Below are 27,934 nucleotides of genomic sequence, written 5' to 3' on the forward strand. Positions count from 1 at the left end.
CCAAGCCCAGTCTAGCAACGGATCCACTCTGCCCAGCAGCATCTGCATGAATGCATAACGCAGGAGGCAGACTTGGGGCAGTGCACAGAAAACAGCTTTTGGTGCCAAGTCCGACTGCGATGCACCTGCCCTTGTCCTTGGCCTCCTGCCTCTCGGTCACCAAAGGGCAGCTCCCAGCCTTTCTGTCCAGTGGTTACATTTAAAGAAACAAACGTGCACTGAGCTGCCTTCCCAAAAGCGGCTCCTAGGTCACCGAGCATCAACAGCTTTGCACACCTCCCAGTCCTGTGCTAACTCCAGGCAGCTCCCTCCACCTCGGGCTTCTCCTCAGGGGTGGGACCTGGTTAACTCCAGGGTATGTTCCAAACACACTCATCTTCCCACCAGAGCCCCAAGGCACTCTGATTGTCACTCCTTCCCATAGGAGCAGAGAGAGGCCACAGCCTGGCCATCACCTCCCCCACCCAACTTGACTGGCGCTCAGGCCCAGGCCCTCTTGGCTAAGCCTGGTCCTCCCCCCCTCTCTTGGGACCACGGTAACCAGCTCCCCATGAAGCACAGCAGAAGCGGAGCGTGTGGCTGACCTTGAGATTGTTGGGATGCTTGTGTGTCCATGCCAGGAGCATGGCGGCGAAGAGATCCCCGGTGCCCACAAAAACGGCGTCCACCCTCAGCATGTCCACCCGGATGCGTTCTGTCACCACGGAGCCGTCAGGCCTCCCTGGGGGGTAGGGGGAAGATAAGGCAGGCCGCTGGGCATGGTCAGAAGAGGGCCAGCACCACCCTGGGAACAGCCAGTCCTCCCTATCCCGGCTCCTCCCCAGCACAGCAGCGGGGAGGGTCACTGTCACCTGCTCACAGGGTGTTCACGTGGAGAGCATGGGTGGCCTCATTTAGGAGCCCTGGGGCTCAGAGCATGCCCGTGTCCAAGGGAGAAAGAAAGACTGGAGCCTCGGGGGGGACACTGGACACTGGCCAAGAGGGAAATGAGGGTGCCAGGAACGAGGGACCATCTAGACGTGTTAAGATGACACGTGTGTGACACATGTGGGCAAGGCTCACGCACCCAGATGCAGAAAGCGGGGACAAGGCCGCATGCGGGACCGCTCTTGGGGCCAGTGAGTGCAAACTTGGACACTACCTTAGCATCTGACCCCAGGCTTCTGTGCCATTTTATCACCATTCAGACAAAATTAATCCTGGTGGCATTTATAAAATTAAACGACAAACACAGCCGAGCAGAAACATACCCCCAGTGAGTTCAGGACCTGGACCCAGCTGCGAGGGAGGCCAGCGGATGCCTGGTCCATGGAAGCCACATTCCAGCTGGGCCATTCCATGCAGCCCATGTGGTCCAGGACACGCCACCTGACTGCTGAGCCTGTGACATGGGGATGTCATCCCAGTGCCACGGCTCAGGAGCCCTGAGAGGCAGCCTGATAACACCCCCATGTCCTGCCTGACCCACTTCACGGACCCTCCTGCTCCTGTTCTCAGACTGATCTTCTGCAGGAGGTCACAACTGTTCAGGAACTTAGCTACCTGCTGAACAAGAAAAATGTTCATTCTCTCAAACCCAAAACAAGCCTTAAAGGACAAGTGAGCTGAGACCAAAGAAGAGCCAGTGGCACGTGGCAGTAGGGGTGGCATGCAGCAGGCACGGCACTTACTTATCTTCTGGCTCCCCAGTGCGATCAGGTATTCACTGCCCCGCGGGGAGGGCAGGTCCGAACTGGTGATGACCACCGTGTCTGGGCCCATGGAGTGCAGCACGTCCATCACCTGTCGGCAGCACGGGGAGCGTGTCAGCCCAACACGGCAGCACATACCCATGCCCCCCTCAGCCAGATCCCAACAGTGGCGTTCCCAGAGAGAGGGCTCCTGGTTGGCATCATCCTCCCCAACTGAGAGCCTATGGTCAGGACCCCCGTACCCTCTTACAGGGCTTAGCCTGAGGAGCTGGAGAAAGGAGAGGCTGAAAACCTGGTGAGCTGCACCTGCCACAGGCCCAATGCCCGCTCAGGACTCCCATAGACACCCTGTCCTGGGTCTCTCGAAGAATCGGAAAACTCAAGGAGCCCTAGAGGGCCAAGGCAACTCCATCCATGGCTCAGTGCCAGCATGAGACTCACAGTTAACAAGGCGCAGGAGGGAGGGGTGAAAGGACTTTGAAGATGAAATCTCGCCCTGGCTGCAGCACCAGCTCCTACCCGGAAGCACCTGCCAAGCCCTCCTGCGCGCCTGCCCTGCACACTCCAGATGGGCCTGGCAGCCCCCAAATGGCACAGGCCACCTCCTGGTAATATCTCTGCACATGCCCACACACGCACACATACACACACACACACACACTCCCTACAGGCCTCTGAAGGCCCCGACTATACAGGTCATTTCAGTGGCACCAGCATGTGCTTGATGTGCCCAAACTGTGTGTTTGCTTCTCCAACCATCCACCCCACAGCAAAACCTGGGGCTATGCGGCAGGACTCCCTGTGTGCAGCTGGGGCCTAGCCAGGGTGCAAGAACTGTCCCACCTGTGAAGAGACACACAGCTCACCCGCGCCTGGCATGGCTGCCACTGCAGGCGTCTGAGTAGCATGTCCCCATGTGCTGCTATTCTCTGGGCAGGAAAGCATGAACTGGAGGTTCCCAGTGAGGCAAACTGGGGCGCTGATGGCTCGCACCTGGGGGGTTTGCTGAATGCAGTACCTGAGATCATGTCCAGGGCTCACTCAGTGCCTGGCACACAGTAAGCGCTCAATAACTGTTGGTGACTGTTACAAGCTGAACCGTGAAACAATACATTGAGGACCTAACCCCCAATACCACAGAATGTGACCTTATTTGGAAACAGGGTCACTGCAGATTGAATAGTTAAGATAAGGTCGCACCAGAGTGGGAGGAGTCCCCAATCCAACAGGACTGGCATCCTTATAAGAGGAGGAGACCCCCAAATGTTCACACAGGCAAAAGACAGCTGTGTGAAGATGGAGGCAGAGACCGGAATGATGCTTGATAAGCCAAGGAGTGCCAGCCACCCAAGTCACTGGCAGAGGCAAGGAAGGGCTCTTCCTTGCAGGTTTCAGAGGGAGCGTGACCCTGCCCCCATCCTGAGTTTGGACTTTCGGCCACCAGAACTGTGAGAAAATGAATTTCTGCTGTTTCCAGCCTTGCTGTTTGTGGTGCCTTGTTATAGCGGTCCCCAGACACTCACACAGTGATGCTGTTACGAGCTCAGCAGACAGTGCTGAGCTGCCAGCAACCAGTGACCGGGACAGAATTCACAGTGTGTCACACTCTGGAAGCACAGCTGAGGTGCCAAGGCTGGCCCATCTCCCAGCCCCATAGCCAGGTGGCTGTCCCCTCCCCACCGCGAACAGTGCGGCCTGTTCGACACCAGGCTTAGGTGGTCTTACCGCTAACGCTTCTTCCTGGCTGTGGATCTTTCTGCCGCTCAGTAACCTGGAAGACAGGCAAGAGGGACAGGCAGGGACAATATGAGATGAATCCTCTCTGGGTTGTATGTGTAATGTTCCCAAAGCTACCATGGCTCTGGTTACCCACCTCCTCATCCCCACAGGGAACTAACTCAGCATCTATATGACGGGTGGGGTGGGGTGTGGTGGGGGCTGGCCAAGAGTAAAATGTGGTTTTGAAAGGGAATTCCCACACATTACAGGGGTCTGGTAGGATTCCAGTTGTGGTCAACATCTAGGCGTTACAGCAGTCAGGAAGAACGGCCCGCCACCCCAATGATCCACGCCACGGCACACGGTGCCAGGCAGGGTAACCAATGTCCCAGAAAGCCAAAGACTGCAAATGGCTAAGGGACCACTCTCCCATGCACCCACCCACAGTTCAGGGTCCTCAAGGTGAGATGTCATCACCCAGTTTGGATGAGCTCATGTCAGGGGACCCCAGGCCTCCAAGAGTCAAGGCACCCCCACCCTACATGAATGGGAAGCCTGGGAGACAACAGGGATCTGGCTCATGGCCTAAACTATGAAGGAGACTGCCCCACAGAGCAGCTCCACCCTTTCCAGCACTGGGTGATGGGTGGTTTTCCCTGGGTGTCTGATTCCTCAATTAATCAGGTGGGGCCACCCACCCAAAGAAAGGCCTTTTGAAACCTGATATGGGAGGTGGGGGCAACACGCTCCTTTTAACCTCACAGAGGGATGTGGGCCTGGCCTGCCTGAAGCTCTCCATGCCCAGCATTTCTAGCCGCATGTGTCCTCACTCTGGTGGGACACCTCTTCCCTTTCTACCCCCAAAGGATGTTGCTACCAGGAAAACCATGAGGGCAGCAGTCACGTGCAGGGAGTCTGGTGACACAGTCCCATGTTGCCACCACCCCTGAATGCAAGACCTAGGCCAGCGGGCTGAGTCTGCACTGGGATATGGGCAGGTGGCTTACAGCTAGACTGGTGCTCAAGCCGGAGGCAGGACTTTGGTGGCCTCGGGCAACCTCCTGGGCAGACATGGAGACATTCCCGGCCTGTTCTCTGAGGCTCCCCTGTGGGAGTTCTGAGAGCCGCAGACATTTAAAAATACTCACTCGGCCTCGAACTGGTTGGGGGTGATGATGTCTGCAACCGGCACCACTTTTTCTCTGTAAACTGGGAGGAGGTCCCGCGGGACGTACTGAAGAGAGGAGAAGACAGGGACAGAGGCTGACTCACAAAGCAGGGATTACACCAGAGGGCACGTGCCGAAAAGCCCTCCGACTCCCTGCAACCTGGACACTAAACTGTGGAGCGGGGACGTTCACACTAAGTGGGCAGTGTGCGCTCCAGCACATCGGGCCGGGAGCTCACCAGGCCCCGAGGGGTCCTCAAGGGAGGGCTCAGGCCAGGATCTGCTTGACCAGAATGCAGAGGGGCAGGGAGATGAAAAACAGGAACCTCACAGGGTGGGTGCAGAGTGGTGCTGACCAGCCTGGTGGCAGGGAGCACTGGTGATGCTGGTGCCTACCTGCACCAGGAGCCCGACTCGCCAGCTCTTCCGCTCATCTGTGGAAGTCGTGGTGACAGGAATCAACCCACCCTTGGGCTACTCATTATTTTTGTCATAGGTTGTCCAACAAACAACCCAACACACCAGTGTTCTCTAGCTATCAGATTTCTTTAAAAAGGATCCTGAAGCCAAGGTCCAGCGCGAAGCTCTGAAAGCATTTTGTTTACTTTATGGGGTATTCCACCAGTCCCTGGCTGAATGGCCTGGCTCTCGAATCCCTTCCCCTCACATTGCTCCCGGGAACCTCTGGGAACCAGAGGTCGCATGGGGATGGACCTTTGTGCCTGGTGTTCAGGGCACATGGTGGCCACCAGTTGGTCACCGCTCCAAATGCAAGCCTGGCAAGCAGCAAGGGTACACGAGCACCTGCCCACCCCATCAGGGTGACCATAAAATCAAAGAAAGGCTCTTTAAAACCTGACACTAGGTGGCAAGCCCAGCGCGGTCCTTTCAAACTCATGTAGAAATGTGAAGTACGGGTCAACTGTTCATCTGAGCCCAACACATGAACTCATGTTTAGGCTGGTTGTGGCTCACACGGGGAAATAAATGTGATCAAAATCCAGAGGATAGGGCTGGCCAGTTAGCTCAGTTTGCTAAAGTGCAGTGGTGATAACACCAAGGTCAAGGGTTTATATCTCCATTATCAGCCAGGCATCAAAACAAAACGAACAAAAGAAATCTAGAAGACAGATCCCACAGCCACACTGAACTGGACAGTGGCCTCAACTTTTCAGAATCCAAACACAAGTGTCTGCTCTGGGGCAGCTAGGCCCCCCTTTGGGGAGAGCAAGAAAGAGAGGGCAGTGTGAGCTAGGGTCCTAGAGGAAGGGCCCTGGTGCAGAGAACCTTCCAGAAAACAGGCACAGGAGAAGGTGGAGGGACAGACGCTGAGGAACTGCCTGCCTCTCCTGGCTAAATGCCTGCCAACACCCTGACCTCAACTACTGACCAAGTGGGGCAGGCAGGAGCTGGCCTGGGCACTTTACCCTACATCAGGGTCGGTAAGCTATGGCCCCGCTACCTGTGTTTGTGCAGCTCATGAGCTAAAAGGGATTTTTACATTTTTAAATGGCTAGGGAAAAAATGTGGGAAAAAAATAACATTTGGTGACACATGAAAATTGTAAGTAAATTCAAATTTCAGTGTCTGCAAGTGAAATTTTATTAGGAAACAACCATGCCCACTTGATTACATGTCATCATCTGTGGCTGCTCTGGGCTACAACAGAGACTCATGACCTGCAAAGCCCAAATACTTATTTTCTACCTGGTTCTGCACAAAAAACACTTGCTGACCATTTCTCAGTCTCAGCAAGGATTACATCCTCACCCTGGACAGTGGTGTCTCCTCAAGTAGATGCTTAGAGAGGTGTCCTGTCTTCTGGTCTAGCGGTGTAGCTCCACCCACCACACTGAATCACACACGTGACATCACTCACCATGTAGCCTTCTCCGTTCCTCTTGTCACCCATCACAGGATCACACACTGCGGAGACACGAGGCATCTGATCAGCGAAGGCTGCAGCCGACAGGTAACAGACCCTCAATTTTTTTTTTTTTAATTTAATGGTTTTCATGTTGTAAAAATACATATATAACATAATCTTTGCCATTTTAACTGTTTTTAGGTGTACAATTCAGGGTCATTAAGTACATTCACAGTGGTGTACAACCATTGCCACCATCCATCTCCAAAATGTTTTCATCCCCCAAACTGACACCCTGTCCCCATTAAACACTAACGCCCCATTCCCCCTCCCCCTAGCCCCTGGCAGCCTATAATCTACTTTCTGTCTCTATGAATTTACCTATTCTAAATATTTCATGTAAGTGGAATCATATAATAAGTCCTTATGTGTCTGGCTTCTTTCACTGAGCATAATGTTTTCAAGGTTCATCCATGCTGTAGTGTGTGTCAGAATTTCCTTCCATTCCTTTTTTTTTTTTTTAAAAGAGATGACTGGTAAGGGGATCTTAACCCTTGACTTGGAGTTGTCAGCACCACGCTCTCCCAAGTGAGCTAACCGGAGATCCTTATATAGGGATTCGAACTTGTGGCCTTGGTGTTATCAGCACCGCACTCTCTCAAGTGAGCCATGGACCGGCCCTGAGAATCCTTCCTTTTCAAAGCTGAATACTACCCCCATGTGTACAGACCACTTTCTATTCCCACTCACCGTCAGTGAACACCTGGGTTGCTTCTCTCTTGGCTAGGGTGAACAGGGCGATATGAACAGGGGTACATAAGTATCTGAGTCCTGTTTTCAGTTTCAGTTTCAGTACACTTTGGCTACATCCCTAGCATAGAAGTGCTGGTTGTGCTAACTCTGATATGCTGGGGACGACAAGACCATGCTCCACAGCAGCTGTACCACTGTGCGTTCCCACCAGCAATGCACGAGGACTCCAGGGTCTCCCTGTCCTCACCCGTGCTTGTTGTTTTCTGTCTTTTTGCTTTTTGATCACAGCCATCCCAGTCGGTGTGAGTGGTACCTCAGCACTCACCGCTTCTAACTTCACATCCATGTTAAGGTGCAACTGAAAGCGTGGGAAGCAGTGTGGCCCCTATTCTCATCTGTCTTGCCACCTGGCACTTTGCAAGTGCTCTGGTTAACCTCTATTTAATTATGATCACTTGTGCCTTTCTTATGACACAGCACTGGATCCTCTAGTCACCCACGGGATGCAGCAGCCCCTCCCCCTCCCGGCCTCAGACCCACCAAATCTAGGCCTCTTGCCATCTCCTTCCACAAGCATGTTCCCTCTGGGCAACAGTCCACAGCGAGGGCAGACCAACATGTTAAGTCAAACCCACTCTCAGACCAGAGCAGGGTGGGGACCGCCTCACATCCCAGGAGACCTGCACCCTGGGAAACAGCCCTCTCTGTAACATCGGGCCGACGCTGCCCCTTCTCCCAGGTGACAAGGTGGACCCAGTGCTGCCTGGCCTCCAAAAGAAAGGCCGTCTACCCAAGACTTGGGCCCCCACCCACTCATTAGCTGCAGCCCTATCCAGGTGTCTACCCCTCTGCCACCCTCTTAGGGTCAGTGTGGTTGCACACACCCAGCAGCAGTGCCTGGGCAGGCCAGGCCTTCACATGCTAACACCATCGAGTGGCACAGGTGCAACCTTCCCTCCTCACATGTCCCACATAAGACACCAGGCTCCCCTTGAAGACGTCTAACCCGCTGCAGAGTTCTGAACGCAGCTCCTGGAGGCCCTGAAGACACCACGTTCCCAGCTGGGGGAGCAGAAAGGGCTGAACAACCCCACCCCGGCCCATGCCACTGGCCCAGGCCTGGCACCCACCGTACACGAGGCTGGGGTTCTGCTGCTTCAACTCCCGCACGATGTCCACCACCGTGGCCAGGAATGACGTGTCTCTTGTGTACCCTTTGGGAGGGAAAATCCAGGCTATCCTCAGAAAACAGGGGACTCACACCAGCTGTGGCAGCAAGAGAAGTAAGGCCCCTCAAAACTGTCAGTATGAACACGGGGCAGGTCTGTGGCCCTGCAGCCAGGTGTCCCCAACGATCTGTAGTCACGAAAAGGAGGCCGGACGTTTCCCAAAAGAAATGTTAAGTGTTGAATGAACCCATGGGTGACAGAAACGTGAGTAATTTTTTCCTTTTTCCATATTCTCTGTATGCAATAATAAGCATATATCACTTTTAACCATGTATAATAATACAAATTGTTTGTCTTTTTTTGTGTGTGTGGCTGGCTAGGAAGGGGATCCTAACCCTTGACCTTGAGTTTTTTTTCTTTTTTACTGGCAGGATCAGCCAGATAATTTTTTCTTTAACCGGGAAGTTGACAAAGGAAAGCAAGGTGCCAGGTGGCAATGTGTCACTTACCCGGGTATACTGCCCTCCACCCCTTCCTGCCCCAGGCATCATTTCCAACACCCCACCTGTCCCCTCCCATGGGCACCAGAACCCCCAGTGTGGCTGCAGGCATGGTGGTGACTTGGCACAGACAAGACAGCCATCATCTGAGCAAGTACAGCATGACCAGGATCCCCAAGGTGACCAGGATGTGGTGGTCCCTCATGCACACCAAGTCTCTCCTTGATGGGGGCAGGGACCAGGGACAAGCCAAGGCAGAGGTGCTCTGGGCCTTCCCCTGAGTCCACCCTGGTTGGGATAAAGTGCACAGGCCTCCCACGCCCGGCTCCCTTCAGACCCTCACCTGTGAGCACGTAATCATATTTGTTCACATTGTTCAGCTTCAGGCCCTCATAAAGCTCGTGGAGTTCATCTGAGTTCAGCACTTGACCCTTCCAGTGGGTGTAGCCTGGAGGAACAGCAAATCACTCAGGCTGATGCATATGAAGGGAACCACAGGCTTCCCTGACACAGAATGAGATCGATTGACCAGGCACGGTGCCTTAATGGGTCCTCCGATTCCTGTCCATGCAGGACACCTCAAAGCCCCCCTGAAAGCACACCTGCTCCTATGCTGTCTGGGATCATTGTTACCCATGTCAGGGATCCCCCACCTTATTACTGCCAGCTCCTGCTGGAATTAATCCAGTGCATGGGGTGCTCAGCTCCCAGGCCAGCCTGCAGACACCTGTGGAACCAGTGTCTTCTTTACAGACAGGACATGGTGGGGGTACACTGGCACATGCAGGTGCATCACTTCTCATCATCTTTAGTAGGGGAATCTCGGGCACCCCTGTGTCACAGGCTCTTGTTTGAGCCCCTACAGCACGCATTTCCAGCAATCCAGGCCGAGCTGCTCGATTCCTGTCACCTTGGCACCCTGGCAGACAGGTGCTCCTCATGCCCCCAATCCACCACTCCTCCCACACAAGCTCCTTAAAGCCACGGAAGCAAGGCTTAGATCAAATCCTGACCAAGAGGCAAACATGAATGGGAAACAGGCCCCAGCCCAGATGTGCAACCTGCCCTCAGCCCGACAGGTAACCAGGGTGAAGCATACCCTGCAGGTAGACAGACATATCTGCTTCTTGCCAGCAGGACCGCCAGCCTGCTGGTGGTCCCTCCTGCAACGCAGGACCCCTGAAGGTTGGCCTGTGTGTGAGGCTGGCTCCAGCTGGAAAGGGCTCCTTTGGCTTCACGCAGGAGCGGTCGTAAAGCATGTCTGGAACAAATGCCTGACAACAGCTTTCAAAAGCAGTTCTCCAGAAATGAGCAGCCTCTGGGATGTGTGGCCCATCTGCCATTCTACATGAAAATACCAGTGAAACTCACCCTGAAGAGAGAATCTATCACAGACTGCGAAACTGACTGACCCCGTGTTAAACAGGTCACCTGGGGAGAGTCAAGCAGGGGCCGGGCAGGGATCTGGTTGTCAGAAAGAGCTGGTACACCTCTGATCCTGTCCTGGACACCTTTTGGATCAAGGAAGGCCTGGGGCTGCCATAACAAACAATGGACCTTTCTGATCCTTTCTGTTACTGGTTTTTTGAATATCCTTCCAACCACGGTGGGGTTTAACTTGACTACACTGTAGTTTATTAGTTTGTCATGGATGCCATAATAAAAGGAGCACAGACTGGGCGGTTTCAACAGGAATTTATCTCTCATAGTTCTGGAGGCTGGACATCTGAGGTCAAGGTGTGACAGGGCTGGTTCCTCCTGAGGCCTCCCTCCTGGGCTTACAGGTGGCGTCTTCTTCCTGTGTCCTCACGTGCTTATCCCTCTGAGTGTGTCTGTGTCCTGATCTCCTCTTCTTGTAAGGACTCAGTCAGACTGAATCAGGGCCCACCCTAATGACATTCTTTTACCTTAACTAAATCTTTAGCCACCTATCTCTAAATAAAGCCACATTCTGTGGTACTGGGGGTCAGGGCTTCAACGTGTGAATTTAGGGGGACTCAACTCAGCACACAGGACACCATGAGGAAGGTGAGACGCACGCCCTCAGCCAGTGTCAAACACACGGCCCGTCCAACGCCAGCCCTTAACTAAATGAGGAAGCTAGACCTGCACCTTCTCCATGACTCAGTATGAGTCCAGGGCCCATGAGAACCTTCTGGAACAGGGGAGAAGCACTCAGATCCTCTGTCCCACTCATTCGATTTTTTTTTTTTTTTTTTTAAAAGATGACCGGTAAGGGGATCTTAACCCTTGACTTGGTGTTGTGAGCACCACGCTCAGCCAGTGAGCGAACCGGCCATCCGTATATGGGATCTGAACCCGGGGCCTTGGTGTTCTCACCACCACACTCTCCCGAGTGAGCCACGGGCCGGCCCCCACTCATTCGATTTATAGATGAAAAACCAGAGGCCAAGTGAGTGGCTCCTCCGGCCCACCCTGCCAGGGAGTCTGGTTTGGGCCTGGCCCCTTGCTGGGTGTTTGTCACCCGGCGCCTGTCCCCAGCCCTCTCTGGCCGATGCTGTGTCTGCACCAGCTGCCCCTTCCTCACAGTGAGGACCACCGCATCTAGCAGCTGGTTAACTGTCCTGCCCCCTCGCACTCCAAACTCCAGGTGCCATGGCAGCAGCCTGCCCCATCTGCCAAACTCCCGCCAGGATGCCTTCCTGACGCACTTGGGGCAGGGACTCTTGGGGAACAGGAAGCTCGAGGAAACCCTTGCTGAAGGAGCAACTGAAGAATGTTGATCACAGAGGCAGAGACTCCTTCAAGCCTGGCTGCCTGGCAGGTGCAAAGGGGGCGTGGAAGAACTGAAGGGGGAGGATGTACAGAAAAGAGAAGGGAGGGCCTGAGGCTGCTGCCCTGGGAAAGCCTGCTCCCAGGGCTGCCTCTGCTGCATCTGGGGACTGGGATTTCCCACCATTCCCAGAACTGGTAATTACGAGTGGCTCTCTGTACAAGCATGTGGTTTATGATGAGCACCTGCTTCCCCTCTGGGAATCTGGAATTTTGTGTTTTGTTTGTTTGTAAGCTTGTTGTTTTTTTGGCAGCTTGCCAGTACAGGGATCTGAACCCTGGACCTTGGTGTTCTAACCAAGTGAGCTAACTAGCCAGCCCTGAGCCTGGAATTTTGGATTATGCCAAATAGAGGTGCCCATGTAGCCAAACCCAGTGATGGCCCTGGGCGCCGAGTCTCCTGCGAGTTCCCTGAAGGATGACATCTCACATGTGTCATCACAGCTCCTTGCTAGGGAATTAGGCATGTCCTGTGTGACCCCACCTTTAACTCCTAGGTACACACTGGACATAACTGAAAACATGTCCACAAAAAAATGTGCAAACGAAAGTTCATAGCAGCATGATTTATAACAACCAAAAGGTGGAAATGACCCAAATGTCCACCAGCAGGTGCATAGATAAATAAACGAGGCCCATCCACATAATGGAATGTTGTTCAGCCGTAAAATGGGGTGAAGCGCTGACACATGCTGCAGCACAGATGCACCTCGAGGACGTGATCCTCAGTGACCGAAGCCAGACACAAAGACCACACACTGTGTGACACCGTTTACAGGAAATGTCCAGAACAGGCAAATTCACATAGAGGGAGGATTGGTGGTTATCAGGACTGGGGGAGGGGCTGCTCCTGGGAACAAAGTTTCTTGTTTGGAAGATGAAAATGCTCTGAAATTGACTGTGGTGACGGCTGCACAACTCCGCTGTTGCCCAGGGAGAAGCAGATTTCCCAGGAAGTGATAGAAAGCCACTGTGGTCATCTGGTATCTCTTAAGTGTCCCAATGTGTGGTCGCTTGTTGACCAGGGTACAGTTTGTGGTTGACCCCGTATGGCCACTCATGCATGGCATGAACTGCATCCTGGGCACGCACACTAGGACCACACGGAGAAGTGACAAAACAGCGGGGCCCTCCCCAAACAACTTGGGAAGTGCAGCCCTGGACCAAGGATGCTCGAGAGCAGCATGGCCTCCACACCCGTGCGAGGTGCCCACGGCGTGTAAAACAGGTTGGACAGATGCTTCCGAGGGGAGTCCAGTAAAAAAACAAAGTGCCTCCAGGCCTTTAGGAAAAAAAGATGCCTTCCGGGTCTTCTCCTCGCAGTGGGTGACAAAGCCCTGCTCCCTGGCCCGGGAGTTGGCGGGGAGCCAAGGGGCTGCGTGGTGGCAGCTGAGTCACTAGTCCTAGCCACCAGCTCCCATGGTTTCCCAGGTGCCAGGTTTGAGAGACAGGCCAACCTCATTTCTGAGCAGCACACAGTGGGCAGCTGGGGGACAGGAGGAAGGGGCCTCCCCTCACATGGCTGCACCTGAGCTGCAGAGACAGCCTTGGGGGAGGACTCCTAGGAAGCCCTCCACATTAGGCTGCACAGATGGATGACCTCGTGGGCCCAAGTACAGGGCACCTGGAGCCAATCACAGAGCTGACTGGGGGGACCTGGGCCAGGCAGGCCCTGCCGGCATTGGCAGGAGGCTGAATGGGAAAAGCAGGCTCCTTCTTTACTCTAGGGGCCTCCCAGGAACCACAGGGGTGGGCCCCCATGGAAGGGAAGCCCCCACCCCCCTTAACTTTGCTCTGCACCTGTGGGGGCCCCTGCGCACTTGGAGGTCTAATCATCCCACCCCTCCTGGGACAGTCCAGAGACCCCTTTCTGTCTTAGACCCCTCAGGATGGCTTTTCTACCACCAACTGAGAAGGTTCCACAGGAGCCCAGAAGGCAGCCAATCGCAGCCGAAGTCCCCGGGAGCCCCCTCCCTCATCCTGGGATATAGGCACAAGGGGCAGCAGAGCTTCTGAGCTGAGTCTTTGCCAATGCTGGACTGATCATGCCAAGTACAGTGCAAAGTGATCCTCAAAAATAAATCTAATTCCAACATTTCATGTGCAGCCAGCATGGCTCCCCGACTTGTAAATAAATAAGTAAATAAGTATAGGAGGTGGTCAGGACAGTCAATAAGAACACACAGGGCTCAGGGAGGATCACTGGAGGCACTTCGGTTTTTTGATATTTCTCCAAATTTCAGAACACCCAGCCGGCTCAGCATGCAAGGGCAGGAAGGGACTTCTAGTGAAAATCGGAGCCTTTTCATCTGCCATTATTCTTCCTCCTCAATTTATAACTTATAACACTTCCCCTTCCAAGAAATATCACATCCAAGAGAATTACGAAAAATCCAGAGCGCATGGGCCAAGGCCCCCTCCCTCATTCCTGTTCATGCTCTGCCAGGCTGTTTCTGGATAACCTGTGCTCCTGAGTTTCCGTCTGGGTTCAGAGGAATTTCAGGAGAGGTGACATGGGGATGTTTCAAAGAACTGAGTGCTTTGTTCTCCTGCCACCATGGCAGTGTGGGGACCATGGAGAGCAGGGCAGGCTCCACACACTGCAGGCTCCAAAGGCCAGTGGTCAGAGGGTGTGGGAAGTAGGCACTCTGCCTGGACAACAGGAGGGGCTTCCAAGGGCAGTGACTCTCGGTACTCTGAGCCAGTGAAATCCTGTCTCGGTGCACTCAGACACACACACAGGCCTCCAGTGGCACTGGTGTTAACAGAGATAACCAGAACCACCTATGTATCCCCCAGCAGAACAATAACACAGGGACATTCCTGATGGCCTGAGGCGCTCCGCTGATGGACAAGGGACATGGATTAGCACATCACACGGCAACACAGGATGACATGCCTGTGCTCTGAGCCACCAGCCCAAGCACTTTACACAATTTACTCATTTAACTCTAGCAACCTTACAGGGGCTAGCGTTGCCAGCCTCATTTATGGAGGAGGAGACCAAGGCACTGAGAGGTTCCACCAGAGGTGCCATCCAGCTCCAATGCAGCCAAGCTGAGATGCAAACACAGCAGCCTACGCTCCAAGAGAGGCAAGCCCCGGCACCCTCAGGTTGCTAAAGGGCATCTGCTCATGCCCAAGCTCAGTTTTGTGGTGACTATTGAGGCCCGTGCCTTACCTGTGTGGTTGGAAAACTGGACCGAGTTCACTGCATCAATTTCGAATCCCAAAACCTGTAAGACAGGAAGGAACAGGGGTCAGAGAGCCGGGTCTAGGATCTCATTAACTCACAGCAGGTGACCTGACAATGGCGTGAGCACTGACTCAGAAGAGGGGAGTGTTAGAGGCCAGGAGGTGTGGGTCCCTGGGCACAGGCTGGAGGGCCACCAATGTGGGGAGCAAGAGGGCCCCCAGTCAGGCTCCACATCTGTGCTTTCGATGTTGCACATGTCTGTCGATGGGATTGCTCCATTCCTTTACTTAGGAAACTTGTTGGGGAGCAACCAACCCGAAGGGAGAAGACCCGGAGGCCACTGCTGAGACTCATGTAGAAGCGCTTCATGGATCATTCTGGAAATCCCACCAAATGAGAGTGCTTGATGAAACCAATGCAGTGTCCTCCTGTCCAGACACTAAACAAGGGTGGTGAGGCTCTTTGTTGTGAGAATGTGGGTTTCTAGCCCCACCCTGAGGAAGCAAGACCAAGGGCCTGGCTGGGCAGTGCAGCTGACCGCTCCTTCCCATGGTGCCAGCTCATGAGAGTGAATGTGAGAGACAGAGAGAGAGGCGGAGACCAGGGGGTCGCTACCTGTAACTGCAGCGGCTGGTGGCCCCCAGCCCTTGGTAGCCCAGCACCGGCCTTCCTCACCATCTCCTGGGCACCAAAAACTTCCCAGCGCTCTGTCTCTCTTCACCTCAACATCCGACATCTTTCGAATCTTACCTTAACATTCAACACCAGGAACTGCGTCTGGTGTCAGCAATCAGGATGGGGGGCAGTGACAGGTAGGGGGTTCTGGGTGCTGTTCCCAGTCTATTCCTAGTTCTTCATGTGGGTGCTGCTCACTGGGTGATAATCCACTGAGCTATATGCTCATGATCTGTGTTCACCAAGGTCCTTCTAAATTCTTTAAGACAGTATTATCACTAAAGTAATGAAACAAAGGTTGGCACTCATTAAACTAAAAAGTTAAAATTGGCACTTTGCAAATTTACTTGGCTGACTCTATGGTCTCCTGTACACAGGCATGGCTTGCAGTATTTCAAATCCCTTAAAATCCTAATCAACTCAGGAGAAACAGATTTGAAGCCACGATGACACGAATCCTGACAATGCTGCCAAAACATTCCGCTCCATTGCTTCTGTATGTGTAGATAATTAATCCCGTGGAGCTGGCAAATGTTATCTGAGAATGAAGTCGCTGTTTTCTGCTTTTAAAGTACAGAGAGCTAAGCCCCTGGGTGGCATCTCCATTTCAAATACCATCATCAAAAGTCAGTTTATTAGTCAGTACCACATTGCTACATCAAACATTTCCAGAGTCCACCTATGAAACTGCATGTGCAAAACTCAGCCAGAGCCGGAAGAAAAGACAATGTGGGGGCCCAGATCCAAGATGGGAGCCCTTGTACCCAAAGAAAGGAGTGTCCTGTTGTTAAATTCCTGTCCTTCAGCTCAATCCCTCTTTTCTGTGCTCTGCCCTGCAATGCTGGGAGTGCGCTCTGGATACCACATCCCTGCCTGGCAATGGTTCTCTGCCAGGCCCTGCCAACAGGCTGGGGCAAGAGAAGGCACCTGCTCTTCCAGTCAGCTTTACCCATGCTCTTCTCTTCTCTCCCGGGCAACGACACTTCCTTCCTATGGCAGCAGCTGAATCTGCTGGTATGGTTTTCTCATCACGTGCAGAATTCCTCATCACATACCCTACAGACCCGCAGCACAAGTCACCCGCGTCCCTTCTCCCAGCTTTTGAGTTCTAATGACCCCAACCTTTTCTCTTTTATCCCACAGTGCTGGCTATGTAAAGCTGGGGCTGGGGTGTGGCAGGTGCTTCCTCTGTGCTGTCCTTGTGTCCCTTTTGGACTTTTCTGTTCTCCCAATACCTGGCTTAACAGTGGTCTCTATTAAATTATCTGTTAAAATAATTGCTCTGGTTTCTGTTTCTGTACTGGACCCTGCCTGATACACCTCATCTTCCCCTATCCCCAGGGGAGCTGGAGACAAACTGATCTCTGGCCCAAGGGTCAGTACAGTGTCCTGGACTCAGGAACATGGCGAGCTGCTGGCTTCTCCCTAATGCTCACCTCCTGCCTAGGGTGCAGGGCAGATCCAAGTTCTGCTCCTTGACAGCCTTCAGGTCAGTCACTTTAAATAGGAACAAACCAGGATGACCTGTGAATCCTACCAACCGATACGACCACCTTGGGCCATTTATGGGATAGCTCCACTGTGTATTCTCTTGGGGGGAAATCCCTTTTTTTTTTTTTTTTACAGTAAACCTGGTACTTAAAAATGGCCTACAGGGCTCTGTGGTAAGCGGAATCCTAAGAATGACCCCAAGGGCCCTCACTCACCCTAGTGTAACCCCTCTGGGTGGGGATGAAACCTGTGAATGTGATGTGGTATCTGTCATGACTATATTATCCAGGTGTGTCTACTCTAAATACATGAGCCCTTCAAAAGCAGTTTTCTCAGCATGGTGGACAGAAGGGGAAATCAGAGAGGTCAGAGGTGAAAGAAGGACTCCAAGAATTGTTGCTGGCTTTGAAGATGGAGGCGGCCACACGTTGAGGGATGCCGTTGTGCTGATCAGTTTTACATACAGCCATTATTAAAAACTGAGTCACAAAACTTACAGTTATATACACTATATTACAAGCAAACGATGAATATGCTAACCTCACCACTTCCTGATTGACCATTTATGTCTATCATATCTGAGGGTGGGACACTGCATATGGGGCTCCTGTGTGTCTCTTCCCACCTCAAGCTGGAGGTTCACTTTCAGCCAGGCTGGAAGCATTTACACCAAGGAAATGGGCACACACACTACAAACCAGCCCTCCCCCAACCTCCACCCCCAGGCCAGTTTTTACGTCATTAACAGCTCACCTCCAGCACATAATAAAAAGATATGAACAAGACTCCTTTTAAGAAAAGAGTAAGAGCTGACTTGTTCAGCCCAGGGAGAATGAGGAAGCCTGCAAGAGAAGGGGAAACACCCCCCCCCCACCTCCCCTGTCACACACAGGCTGACCTTCCCTGTGGCGTTGGCCCTGCTGGCTGGCAGGCTCGCCCCTGTTCCCTGCTCCACACCCAGCCGGGGGTCAGGTCTCTGAAATCCTCTCCCGTGTTCCATTTCTGCTGCGCCAGCCCACTGCCAGCCTCACCTCATTCCTGGGACAGTCCTAACTAGCCTCTGCCCTGCCCCCCCCCCACATACGCTCCCCACCCCTGGCCTCCAGATGTACCCTGCGAAACCCCAGCCTCTGAGGGTTTGCCACTGCTTCCTGCGGATGAAGCCCAGCTGCCCCAGCCCCGTGCCCACTACCACGGCCCAACACCCCCTTCCCTCCCCCATCCTGTGATTCCACGCTGGGCTGCAGAGCTGCCAGCCACATTCTGAACCCCAAAGCTCTGAAGTCTCTGCGCCTCTGTCAGCTTCCCCTGGGCTCTCAACTCACTTCCGAGACCCTGCGGAGAACCTGCCTCTCAGCCTCTGCTACAGCACTCAGACCCTGGGTGGGACTCTCAGGGGTCTGGGGCTCCCCCCTTCCTATGTGCTTCTGAATGAATGCCGGCTCTGGCCAAAGCCCCTGCCTCAGGCTCCAGCACCAAACGTGCTCCAGCGACAGACCAGGTGTCTCAGCCAAGAAGTCTGAGGGACAAAGCTCCTCTCCCCACCTGCAGCCAGTCACTAATTGCTCCAGCTGCCGGGGAGGTTCTGGCCGATGACACAGACTGTGCACACGGAGCTAACGCTGAGGACACAGGCTCAGAGCAGGGACTCGCGGCCAGCCCAAACCAGGGGCGTTTCTGTGAGGTCCGCAGTGGGGAGTGCTGTGCTTTGCCTCTGGATGCTAACTGGTGCCCGGCTGGCAGCATGAGCCTCCACCCTGCTGGAGGAAGAGGAGCACGGACATGTGCCTGTGTGTGGGAAGTCCCCCCATCCCCTGCTGAGAGGAAGCCACCCAGACCCGGGCATGCCCAGGCCTCCTCCCACCACCCCCCTGCCAGGAGGCAGCGGCGATGACTTTGCAGGTATGTGCCTGCAGAGGACGTCTGCAACACTCATCAGTCATGCAGCCCCAGGAGAGGAACCACGGATATAGGATGCAGAAAACTCTCTCTGCCACCCACAGCTGCCAAACGCCACCAACACAAGCCCATCCTCCAGCCCAGACACAGCTCTTGGTCCACCACTCTGGGCACAAGCATCCCTCCTCGCAGCAGTGACGTGTACCACAGTGGCGCCCGCCTCCAGTGGCATAATCAGCCCCCTTAGCTAACGGTGAGGCAGACAAAGGGTGACTCGGAACAGCAGGAGTGAGGAAGCTGTGGAATATTCTAGCTCAGTTCCTCCATCCCAGCCACACTGGCCATGCACAAGGCACTCCAGGGAACGGGCAGGCCAGTGCCGGGTGTAAGCATTAGAGGTCTCACCTCTCCTAAAGGATCCTCACTGTGGCTTGCTTTGCAAGACCTTTATCTACTTTCATAGGGAATTAGAATTAGGAAAGAGGATGGGAGAACATCACATGACTGTTGTCATTCTGATCAACTTCAGGCGGGTGCCTATGTCCCTTCCACTACATTACCAGTCAGCCCTACAGTCCAGCTCAACCACATCCTTCGTCCTCTCATCTCCAAGGGAAGCTTCTACTGGAAACAGCCCTGTATCCCCAGAGCAGTCTCCCCACCTCTCTGGCTCATCCTAAGTCCCACTGCCACCTTTGCCCCATGTGTGCCCCAGCCATCACAGCAATGGCCCCTGTCGCCTCGGCCCTTGGCCCCGATCGCAGCACATGGCATCCGGCCCCTGCTTCCGGGCTCACAGTGCTCACTGCTGGGCCCACAGTGCCAGGCAGGCCCTGCACATGAGCTGGTCAAGGTCTGCGGGAGCCATGCTGCCCTGGAAAGCCCTAAGAGAAGCTCGCAGCAGCAGCTAGGGTCTGAGAGTGGTCAGCATGTGGGTCTTGGTGTCGGGTCATCAGAAACTGACTAATCCGGCCCCAAGTTCATTCAGGCTATAGAGGGTCACAAAGAACAAAGCTGGCCAGGAGCCGGCCACCATGTCCTGTCCATCAACAGCTCACTGGCCACTCACAGCTGGTTCAAAGTGCTCTGACAACCAGACAGCTGGGGGCTTCTGAGCTGTCCAGAGGTTCCTGGACATTCCTGATCCACTTGGGCTCCTCAGCGTGGGCTCCAGCCCGTCCACCCCCACACTCTGCAGCATGAATGCCACCTTTATTCCAGTTCCTGGTCTTTGCCACAGGGCCTCCCACAGGCAGCGTCCTCCCCTAGACACGGGTCCTTTTTGTGCCCTTGCCAGCTGGAGCTTTGCCCAGTGTGGGCTGCCACCCCTTGGACCTTGCTCCCGTGCTGGGCCACCAAGGCTTCCTCAGTTTAGCTACGCGAGGGTGACTACCTATCCAGGTGCTTGGTTACTGTCACAGGAAAGGAGATGGGACAGGAAGCCAAGAAGGGCTGGCCACCTGCTGCGGGAATGATGGCGGGGGGCTGCTGGAGGTGGCCAAGGACGGGAGCAGGGGCTTACAGGGCTGTCTTGATGGCAGAACCCTCTAAAACAGAGGCCCCAGGTGGAGCCAGCACATAGACAGGGTACAGATGGATATAGACAGGGTACAGATGGGTACAGACAGGAACAGGGTCTGTGCTGGGCAGGCAGGGAGGGGAGACACTGCCCCCACTTGGCAAACTTCAGTTTTACGGCTCAGCCCTTCTCCCAACACCTCCTGCCCTCCTTTCTCCTTGAGAAACTCCATTTATTCTCATTCCTCAGGGTCACTCTTCCAGATCACTCTGTGAGAAGAAATGGATATGATTCTATTTCAAAAGCTCCGTGTGGGTGTTCACCCAGAGATGTCAAAGCCAATGTGCCACAGAGCCAATCAGCAGTACCCGTGTTACTGAAGCTGCCTGCTCTGAAGACAAGTTCCTGCCCTTCCAGAGAGTGCTAGGTTACCCCAAACGTCCTAGCAAAAGATAAGGCAGGGCCAGCCAACACAGGGTTCTGCAGAGAGCAGAGCAATGCTGAGTGACACATTCGCACACACACGAGCACACATGTTCACCCATGCTCACACATGTGCATGCCCACACACACATGCGCACCTGCACTCACATGCACACCAGGCACACTTGTGTACACACACACCCCCTACAAGCACGCCATGTACACACATGCATACCCACATACACACGCAAAGACATGGCCCAGGGCCAGAGGCAAGACAGAAAAACATCAGAAAATGGGACCAGTAAGTTCCTGCTTTTCTCCACAACAGCAAGAGAGGAACAACAGGAATCTCAGTTCCAAACCAAGAGAGTCAAAAAAGCAAGAAATGAGCCAATTCTGCTCCTTTTTGAAAAATACAAAAGTAGGAAAAATACCAAAAACAATGCCTATGTTTCTACGATTGGTACACACATTGGCTCAGACCCAGGGACTGGCAGAGGCCAGTGGCAAACATGGAGAATCCTGAACAGACGGGAGGCCAGCAGACCGGTGTGGCCCGGAGAGCTGCAGGAAGCGTCCAACCACGCTCAGAGTGTTCCAACCTGGCACATCCCCTCGTCTCCTCATGGGGGTGAAGGTGGCCCTGTGACCTGCTCGTGCAGGAGAGAGGCGCACTTTTCAGCACTGGCCCTTCTGTTTTGTTTGCAAAACATGTCACCTTGGAAAATGCAGAGTCAAAAACTATGTCTTTTAAAGGCCAGGGTGACATTCTTCTGGCATCTTCTGAATGCAGTTCTGGAGGAGAAGGCCCTTTCTTTCCTATGAATCCTAAGAAAAAATGTAAAGATTTTCCAAAAGACCAGGTGTTTAAACCACTTACCCGAGAGAACCTTGTAACCAATGCCACATCTCTAAGGGAGGCCCCCTTGCAACTAAGGGAATTCCTAAAGGTTTCAGGCTGGATATAAACTCCTCATGGCCCTGAAGAAACCCAGATGTGACTGCCCACGCAAGCACACACGCTGCTAACGGGCTGAGGTACCCACAGCTTTGAGGCTTCTACTCTGCTACACAGCAGCAGGGCACAGTGATCCCATGGGACCCTCAACCTCTGCCCCGACTACTATTGCCAATGTCACTCGGCAGGTAGGAGTCAGAGCAGTGTTGAAATCCAGGTTTCCAGGCCAGGCGCCTTTCAATACAGCCTGCTGTCCTCCCTCCACCTCTTCCTGCAGGGTGCTCAAGCCACAGTCCACTGGCAAACAGGCGTGGTTCTGAGGTCCCTGTACACAAAGCTACAATCAATTGCACTCCTCCCCCACCCCCTGCAACATGTCTCGGGACTGCTTCTGCGAGGGGCCAGGAAATTCAAAGAATGGGCTCATTTCTGCAGGCCCCAAACTGAGCCATCCACCTTACAGCATCTCCTGGCAGGGATGGGTGTCCTGTGATTTTGCCTTCCTGTCTCAGCAATGTGATATTTAAATGGGTTTTGAGCTAAGGCCCCAAGTCAGATTCTCAGAGCCACTAGAATTCAATAATTTAATGTCCGATGCCCATTACCCTCCACCATGACCCTCTGAGGCTATACCAGCACTGACCCTCCAGCACGGAGGCCACACATCTGGCGTGGTGGTGCCTGGCTTCAGCTGCTTCAGAGGCTGACAAGTGAAGGATGCAGACAGCATGAGGCCCACCACCCACCTGCCTACACACATGGTCCTCAGGACTGGCTCGTCTGCCCCAGCAGGGTGGCTTCAGGCCACACTCTCAGGAGAAGCTCTCCGGCCCAGCTTGCGGGAGATGCAGGAGCCACAGCTCCTGGACACTCACAGCCCATGCTGTAGCCCTCACTTCCAAAAAGGACAGCTTGATGTCATCAACTTCTAGGCCTTTAATTAAACCCTAAATTTATGCCACTTCCAAATTTCTCTGAGGCGCTCTCTAACCCACAGTGGATTGAATGGTGGATGCCCCCTGCCACCCCAAATGTTATGTTTGCCTGGACACTGTGAGCATGACTGTATTTGGAAAAAGAGTCTCTGCAGTTATAATTAAGTTAAAGATTTCAAGATGAGGTCATCTTGGATTATCTGAATCCAATGACATTTTTCTTATAAGGAGAGAGGACACTGGGGAGAAGTCCATGTGAAGACAGGAAGAGACTGGAATGATGCTGCCACAAGCCAAGGAACACCTGGGCCCCCAGAAGCTGGAAGAGGCAAAGTAGGACCCTCCTTTGGAGAGAGCGTGGCCCTGCTGACACCTTGATTCCAGATGTCTGGCCTCCAGAATACAAGAGAATAAATTTCTGTTGTCTGTGGACTTTGTTACAGCAGTCCTGCCCAACACACACAGCCTGAAGCCGTCTTTACCAGATTTTCACCACAGCGGGAAGCAACAGGGCAGAGGCAGGGATGGGAGGCCCACCAAGGGCCTCAGGATCTCCACCCAGAGCGGGGCCTATAGAACCACAGGGGCTACTGGCTCAGCACGCAGGAAGGTGTTCCACAGACACTCACAGGGGCTAATAAGAACCAAACCTCTCAGTCCCGGAAGAATTTGAGGCTTCTTCCTCCAAGAGGAACGTCCAGGCAGTGTGTGGCACCAGGCCACATTCACCCCATCCACTCCCTCCCTTTTCTCCTTGTACTGGACTCCATGCAGTCCCCTGGCCCCGCAGACCACGAGCCCACCCTCACCTGACACTCCACTCCCACCAGCATGGTAACATATTCCCCTCGGCCACTAAAATGTACCTTGGACTCGGGCCCAGAAACAAAATCCAAAAACAGGGTCAAGGTTCTGCTCCCTTCTCCTCTGTCCAGTGCTTTTCTTGGCCTAGGGAAGGTGGCTGCCTATGGCCACACGACAAGTGGCATGCCTGGAGGACCTGGCAGGAAGCCGTGTGGATGCGCAACAGGCTGCACTCACCACGGGTCAGCGCGGGCTCGCCTGCAGTAGGCATCCGCTGCACTGGCACAAAGGGCACTAGGAGCCCTGACACCACTGTGCCAACAACAGGGATTGGGCCCAGTTTTCAGGTGAGGCTTGGGAAGCCTCGGGAACTAGGGCCAGGCCCCTCAGACAGAACTCCAAGATGAGAGGACACCCACTTCTTGGCATGACACCCAGACACCGGAGTTAGTCCTCATAAGTGGCCTCGCCATCCCCTCTCCCCCATCACATGCCATGTCCCAGAGGCATTCTCCAGTCTCTCTCTGAGTAGCATTAAGGCAAATGTTTGGGGCCCAGCCTTTCACCCCCATTTGTAAATTTTCTTTCCCCATACTCAGCCATGAACAACTGGAGTCCCAAGATGTACTGTGTCAATCAAAATTAAAAAATATACTCACCACTGATAGCAGCACTGGATGTTAGGGAACACCTCCCCTTGGAGTTGCTGCTGGATGGCTGGCAACTGCTGGCCCCAAGCCCACTGCCAGGCTCCACCCACCCCAGCCCCTCCTGTGTTCACTACGTCTGGTCCCAGCTCCATTAGTCAGCGGCCCATCCCACCCACCATTACTTCTCCCTGTCCAGTGGTGTCCACACATTGGGGTGGGAGAGCAAAATGCCAGGATGGACACTGTGGCACCCACAGGTAAGAATGCTGGGCATCAGGGAGACCCCTGGGGAGTTCAGGAACAAGGGACATTGCTGGAGGGCCTGGGGTGAGCTGAGGAAGGAGAAAGTTTGCCCAATAAAGGGACAAAGGAGTAGCAACAGGGGAGGAGGGAAAAGACAGAGGGCACAGTGACAAGGACCCGCATGCTTCTCCCCAGGGCGAGCTGGACTGCTCCTGCCACCCAGAAGCCTGCTGAAGCTGCTCTCAGAGCCCACCTGGCTCCTGCCTCCCCAGCTGCATTGCTCCAGAGACCCTGCACCTTTCAATCCCACTGCAGTGACCCTGCCCCGCAATCTGCCTACCTGCTGTGACCTCCCCTAGCCCCCCCAAGCTACAGCCAGGGCTATGGGGCAGGTGCACCCTGACTGTCCTGCGCAGGGTCTGTGCCCTGCTGGAATGAAAGGAGTAAGCGTGAGACTGTGTGTGTGTGCATGCAAGCACGCACATGCAAGCACTGCACACTTCTCAGCAGGGGCTCAGAACTCAGTGACTGCAGTGTCACTTCAGACTTGACCCTCGCACTCTTCCACCCTCAACTCTTTGTTCCACCATGTCCTCTTCTGGGCATGCCAGCCTCAGGCCAGCCCTCACATTCTACTGGGACGCAGCTCTGGCCCTTCTCGCCTTCCCTCCACACCTGCCCACACATGGGGGCAGCCATTCTTTATGCCCTGTAGGGCCCAGCACAGGGACTGGGCATGCACAACAGGGTATAATACCCCGCTGCGCCCAGGCCCTCCAAGGGCCACACTGCCACAACCAGGAAGCAGTGGGTGCCCCGCTAATGATACACAGCCGTGGACTTGATGAGCTCCTCACTACCAACAGGCTGCAGGAGCAGCAGGAGGAAGGCCCGTGCGGACCACTTGCAAAGCAAGGCTAATGTATTTTACAAGTAGCTTGTAAAGCCAGATAAGGTACAGTCCTGAACTGGTCCCTAAGGCTTTCCTTCTTCAGAGCGAACACCTGCAGGGAGGTCTTATCCACCCCTTTCCCTCTGACCACCTCCCAGGATGGTCAGCCCAGGAATGGGGCCCACCATCAGCCTGCTCCTCCCGCCTCCGGGCCTCCTGGGAATAGGCGGGCAGGGACAGAATCAGAGCTCACAGGTGAGCAGCGAACGCCTGCCTACCTACACCTCTTCTTTCGCTCGCTCTGCGCTCCGGAGGGGCAGGGTCCCTCTCACCTGACTCTCCAGCCCTGCCGCATTTTCTCGTCTCCAGGGAGCCCCAGTCTGCAGCTCACCGGGCGGCGGGAAGGGGCATGGACCAGCGAGTACGCCACAGCGTGTGCACGCGGGCTCCGTCCTCCCGAAGCACCCCCCACCCCGAACCGGGACCCATCCCACCTGCAGGGACCCCCTAGAGTGCCCAAACGGCCCCCGCAAGCCAACCAGAGGGGGTGCCTCATCCCAGCCCGGGGCGCCCCCTGTCCCCGCGCTCCAGACAGGGAGCTGAGGCTCATTTCGGGCGGCCGGCCAAGGTCACGAGGCTCGGGGGCGGCCGGCGGGCTGCGGCCACCACGCCGCGCGCCCGCACAGCCGGCGCGGCGGGTTACGTAAGCCCGGGCGGCGCCTACCTGCAGCGGGAACGCGGCCGCCCGGTTGCCCACGTAGCCGCGGACGACATGGCTCTGGATGGAGAGCACCCGGCACTCCGCCTCCATGCCGGGCGGGCCGCGGCGCAGGGCCGGCGCGGCGTCAGCTCTCCGCCGCTCGCTCGGGCTGCGCTGGCCGCGGCGCGGCTCGGCTCGGCGGGCCCGCTCGGCGCAGGCGCTCGGCTGTGTCTCCCGGGACGCCTCCCCCTGACCTCGGCGAGCGCCTCCGCACCGCGAGCCCCGCGCGGCGCCGGGGGCGGGCCGGGGGCGGGCTTAACCGTGCAAGCACCGCCCGGCCCCGCCCGGGGAGGCAAAGGCGGAACCTGCCCCTCCGGCTCGGCGTGGGCGTTCTGGCTCACTGCGTCCCGGTACGTGCGCGGGGCAAGACGTCCCCAACAGCGCTGGGCTTGCCCTCTGGTTCTCTCCGGGGGGCAGTGCAGCGTCCTTCATTCATTCACCGGTTCATTGGTTCAGCACACTTCCGCCTGCCCCGCCCTGCGCTACGGGGCGCCAGCGGACCACCAGCTCGTCCCGCGCGGAGAGCCACCGAGGAAACACGCCGCACTCCAAGGGGCGTCGGGGCCGCCGAGCTGGCGGGGAGCCCACACCTCCTCCTGGGCCAGGGCCGCCCTCTGCCACCGCGTGGAACCCGGCCTTCCCCGCACAGACCCGGGGCTGCGTACATCTCCGTGGCTCCGTGAGATTCATGGGGACCTGAGTGCCCCCCTTCGGTGTCGCGGCCTGCGGAGGCGCCCGGTCCCCCGCCACGTGCCGGCCCTTCGGCCACAGGGTGCTCAGGGGTTGGGCCACATGTACAGTCCCCTTCCCGCGGGTCTCCACGTTCGGGGCCTGGCCGCGAGGACGAACCTCCCACCCCTACTCTCTCCACAGCTGACGCTGGGGTCAGTGACACCAGGCTAAAGTCTGGGTGACACAAGGCAATGCACTTAAGGCTCTTTGTAGTTTGGCGAGAGCCCTGACACAGTGACCAGGCAGGTGTGGGAGAGTGAGGGAGAAGGGCGTTGCCTCCTCGGTCCAGATTTTATAGAGAAAGTTCATTGTAATTAGTGGTAACTAATTGTAGATTAATAATAGCTAACGTTTATTGAGCACTTACTACTTCTAAGCACATTTAATGTGTTAATACACTGAATCTTCACAACCGTCCTGTAAGATGGGGTCTATCCCATTTCACAGATGAGGAAACTGAGGAAGGGAAGCCAGAGGTTATAGAGTTGGTGACAAGTGTGGCTGGGTGAGGGCCCCAGGAATCCACAGTGGCCAGAAGTGCTGACCACTGCCATTACTGCCCTGTTCTCATCCTACTCCGTGAGGTCACCCACCCTTGGCTCATAGGACGATCTAATGAACCCATCTCTCTCTGCAGCTGATCTCATCCCTGCCCATCTTCATCTGTCACCTCTGTTCCCCTCCTCTCTCCCTGGGCAAACCTCATAAACACCCTCTCCCAGCCTCAGCCCCCCACTGCATCACAACTTCAGCCCAGGTAAATTCAAAGCGCTGAGAGGAAGGAGAGGAGGTGGGAGGGGTATGGCTGGCCTCCAGGCTTGTGGGCTCTGGGACCCTCCTTCACCACAGAGGGCCCAGGTACCTGGAGGTCAAAACTCTAAAGTGGCATTTTGGTGAATTCACTTTTGCTCTTAGTTTTTTTGGCTTTTGAAAGATCCAGTTAGGGGTTACCCATTCTGAGCTGCTGGGCAGACGTCCAGTGTCCCTGGTTCTCAGGTCATGTTGGAATCACCCAGGGAACCTGATGCACAGGCCAAAGCCCACCCCTCATACCCTACTGAGGCTAGCCCCCTGTGTACCCTTTTAGCTCTCCA

General features: G+C 55.0%; 1 protein-coding gene across 2 annotated transcripts in view; it reads right to left on the reverse strand.

The window, feature by feature from the left end:
* The window catches only part of PDXK (pyridoxal kinase), a 39,725-nt gene extending 13,484 nt beyond the window's left edge, over positions 1–26,241 (reverse strand). For both annotated transcript variants that reach the window (XM_063094688.1, XM_063094683.1), the window contains exons 1-9: positions 26,073–26,241; positions 14,842–14,896; positions 9,211–9,315; positions 8,329–8,412; positions 6,458–6,504; positions 4,559–4,644; positions 3,417–3,462; positions 1,671–1,782; positions 585–721 (exon numbers count right to left, since the gene is read on the reverse strand). In XM_063094688.1, coding sequence (XP_062950758.1) covers positions 585–721; positions 1,671–1,782; positions 3,417–3,462; positions 4,559–4,644; positions 6,458–6,504; positions 8,329–8,412; positions 9,211–9,315; positions 14,842–14,896; positions 26,073–26,159 — 759 coding nt within the window. In that variant the 5' untranslated portion in view covers positions 26,160–26,241. The remainder of the gene's footprint in view (positions 1–584; positions 722–1,670; positions 1,783–3,416; positions 3,463–4,558; positions 4,645–6,457; positions 6,505–8,328; positions 8,413–9,210; positions 9,316–14,841; positions 14,897–26,072) is intronic.
* Between the last annotated feature and the right edge of the window lie 1,693 nt (positions 26,242–27,934).

This window comes from Cynocephalus volans, chromosome 1, assembly GCF_027409185.1.
Source record: "Cynocephalus volans isolate mCynVol1 chromosome 1, mCynVol1.pri, whole genome shotgun sequence".
Classification (NCBI taxonomy): domain Eukaryota; kingdom Metazoa; phylum Chordata; class Mammalia; order Dermoptera; family Cynocephalidae; genus Cynocephalus; species Cynocephalus volans.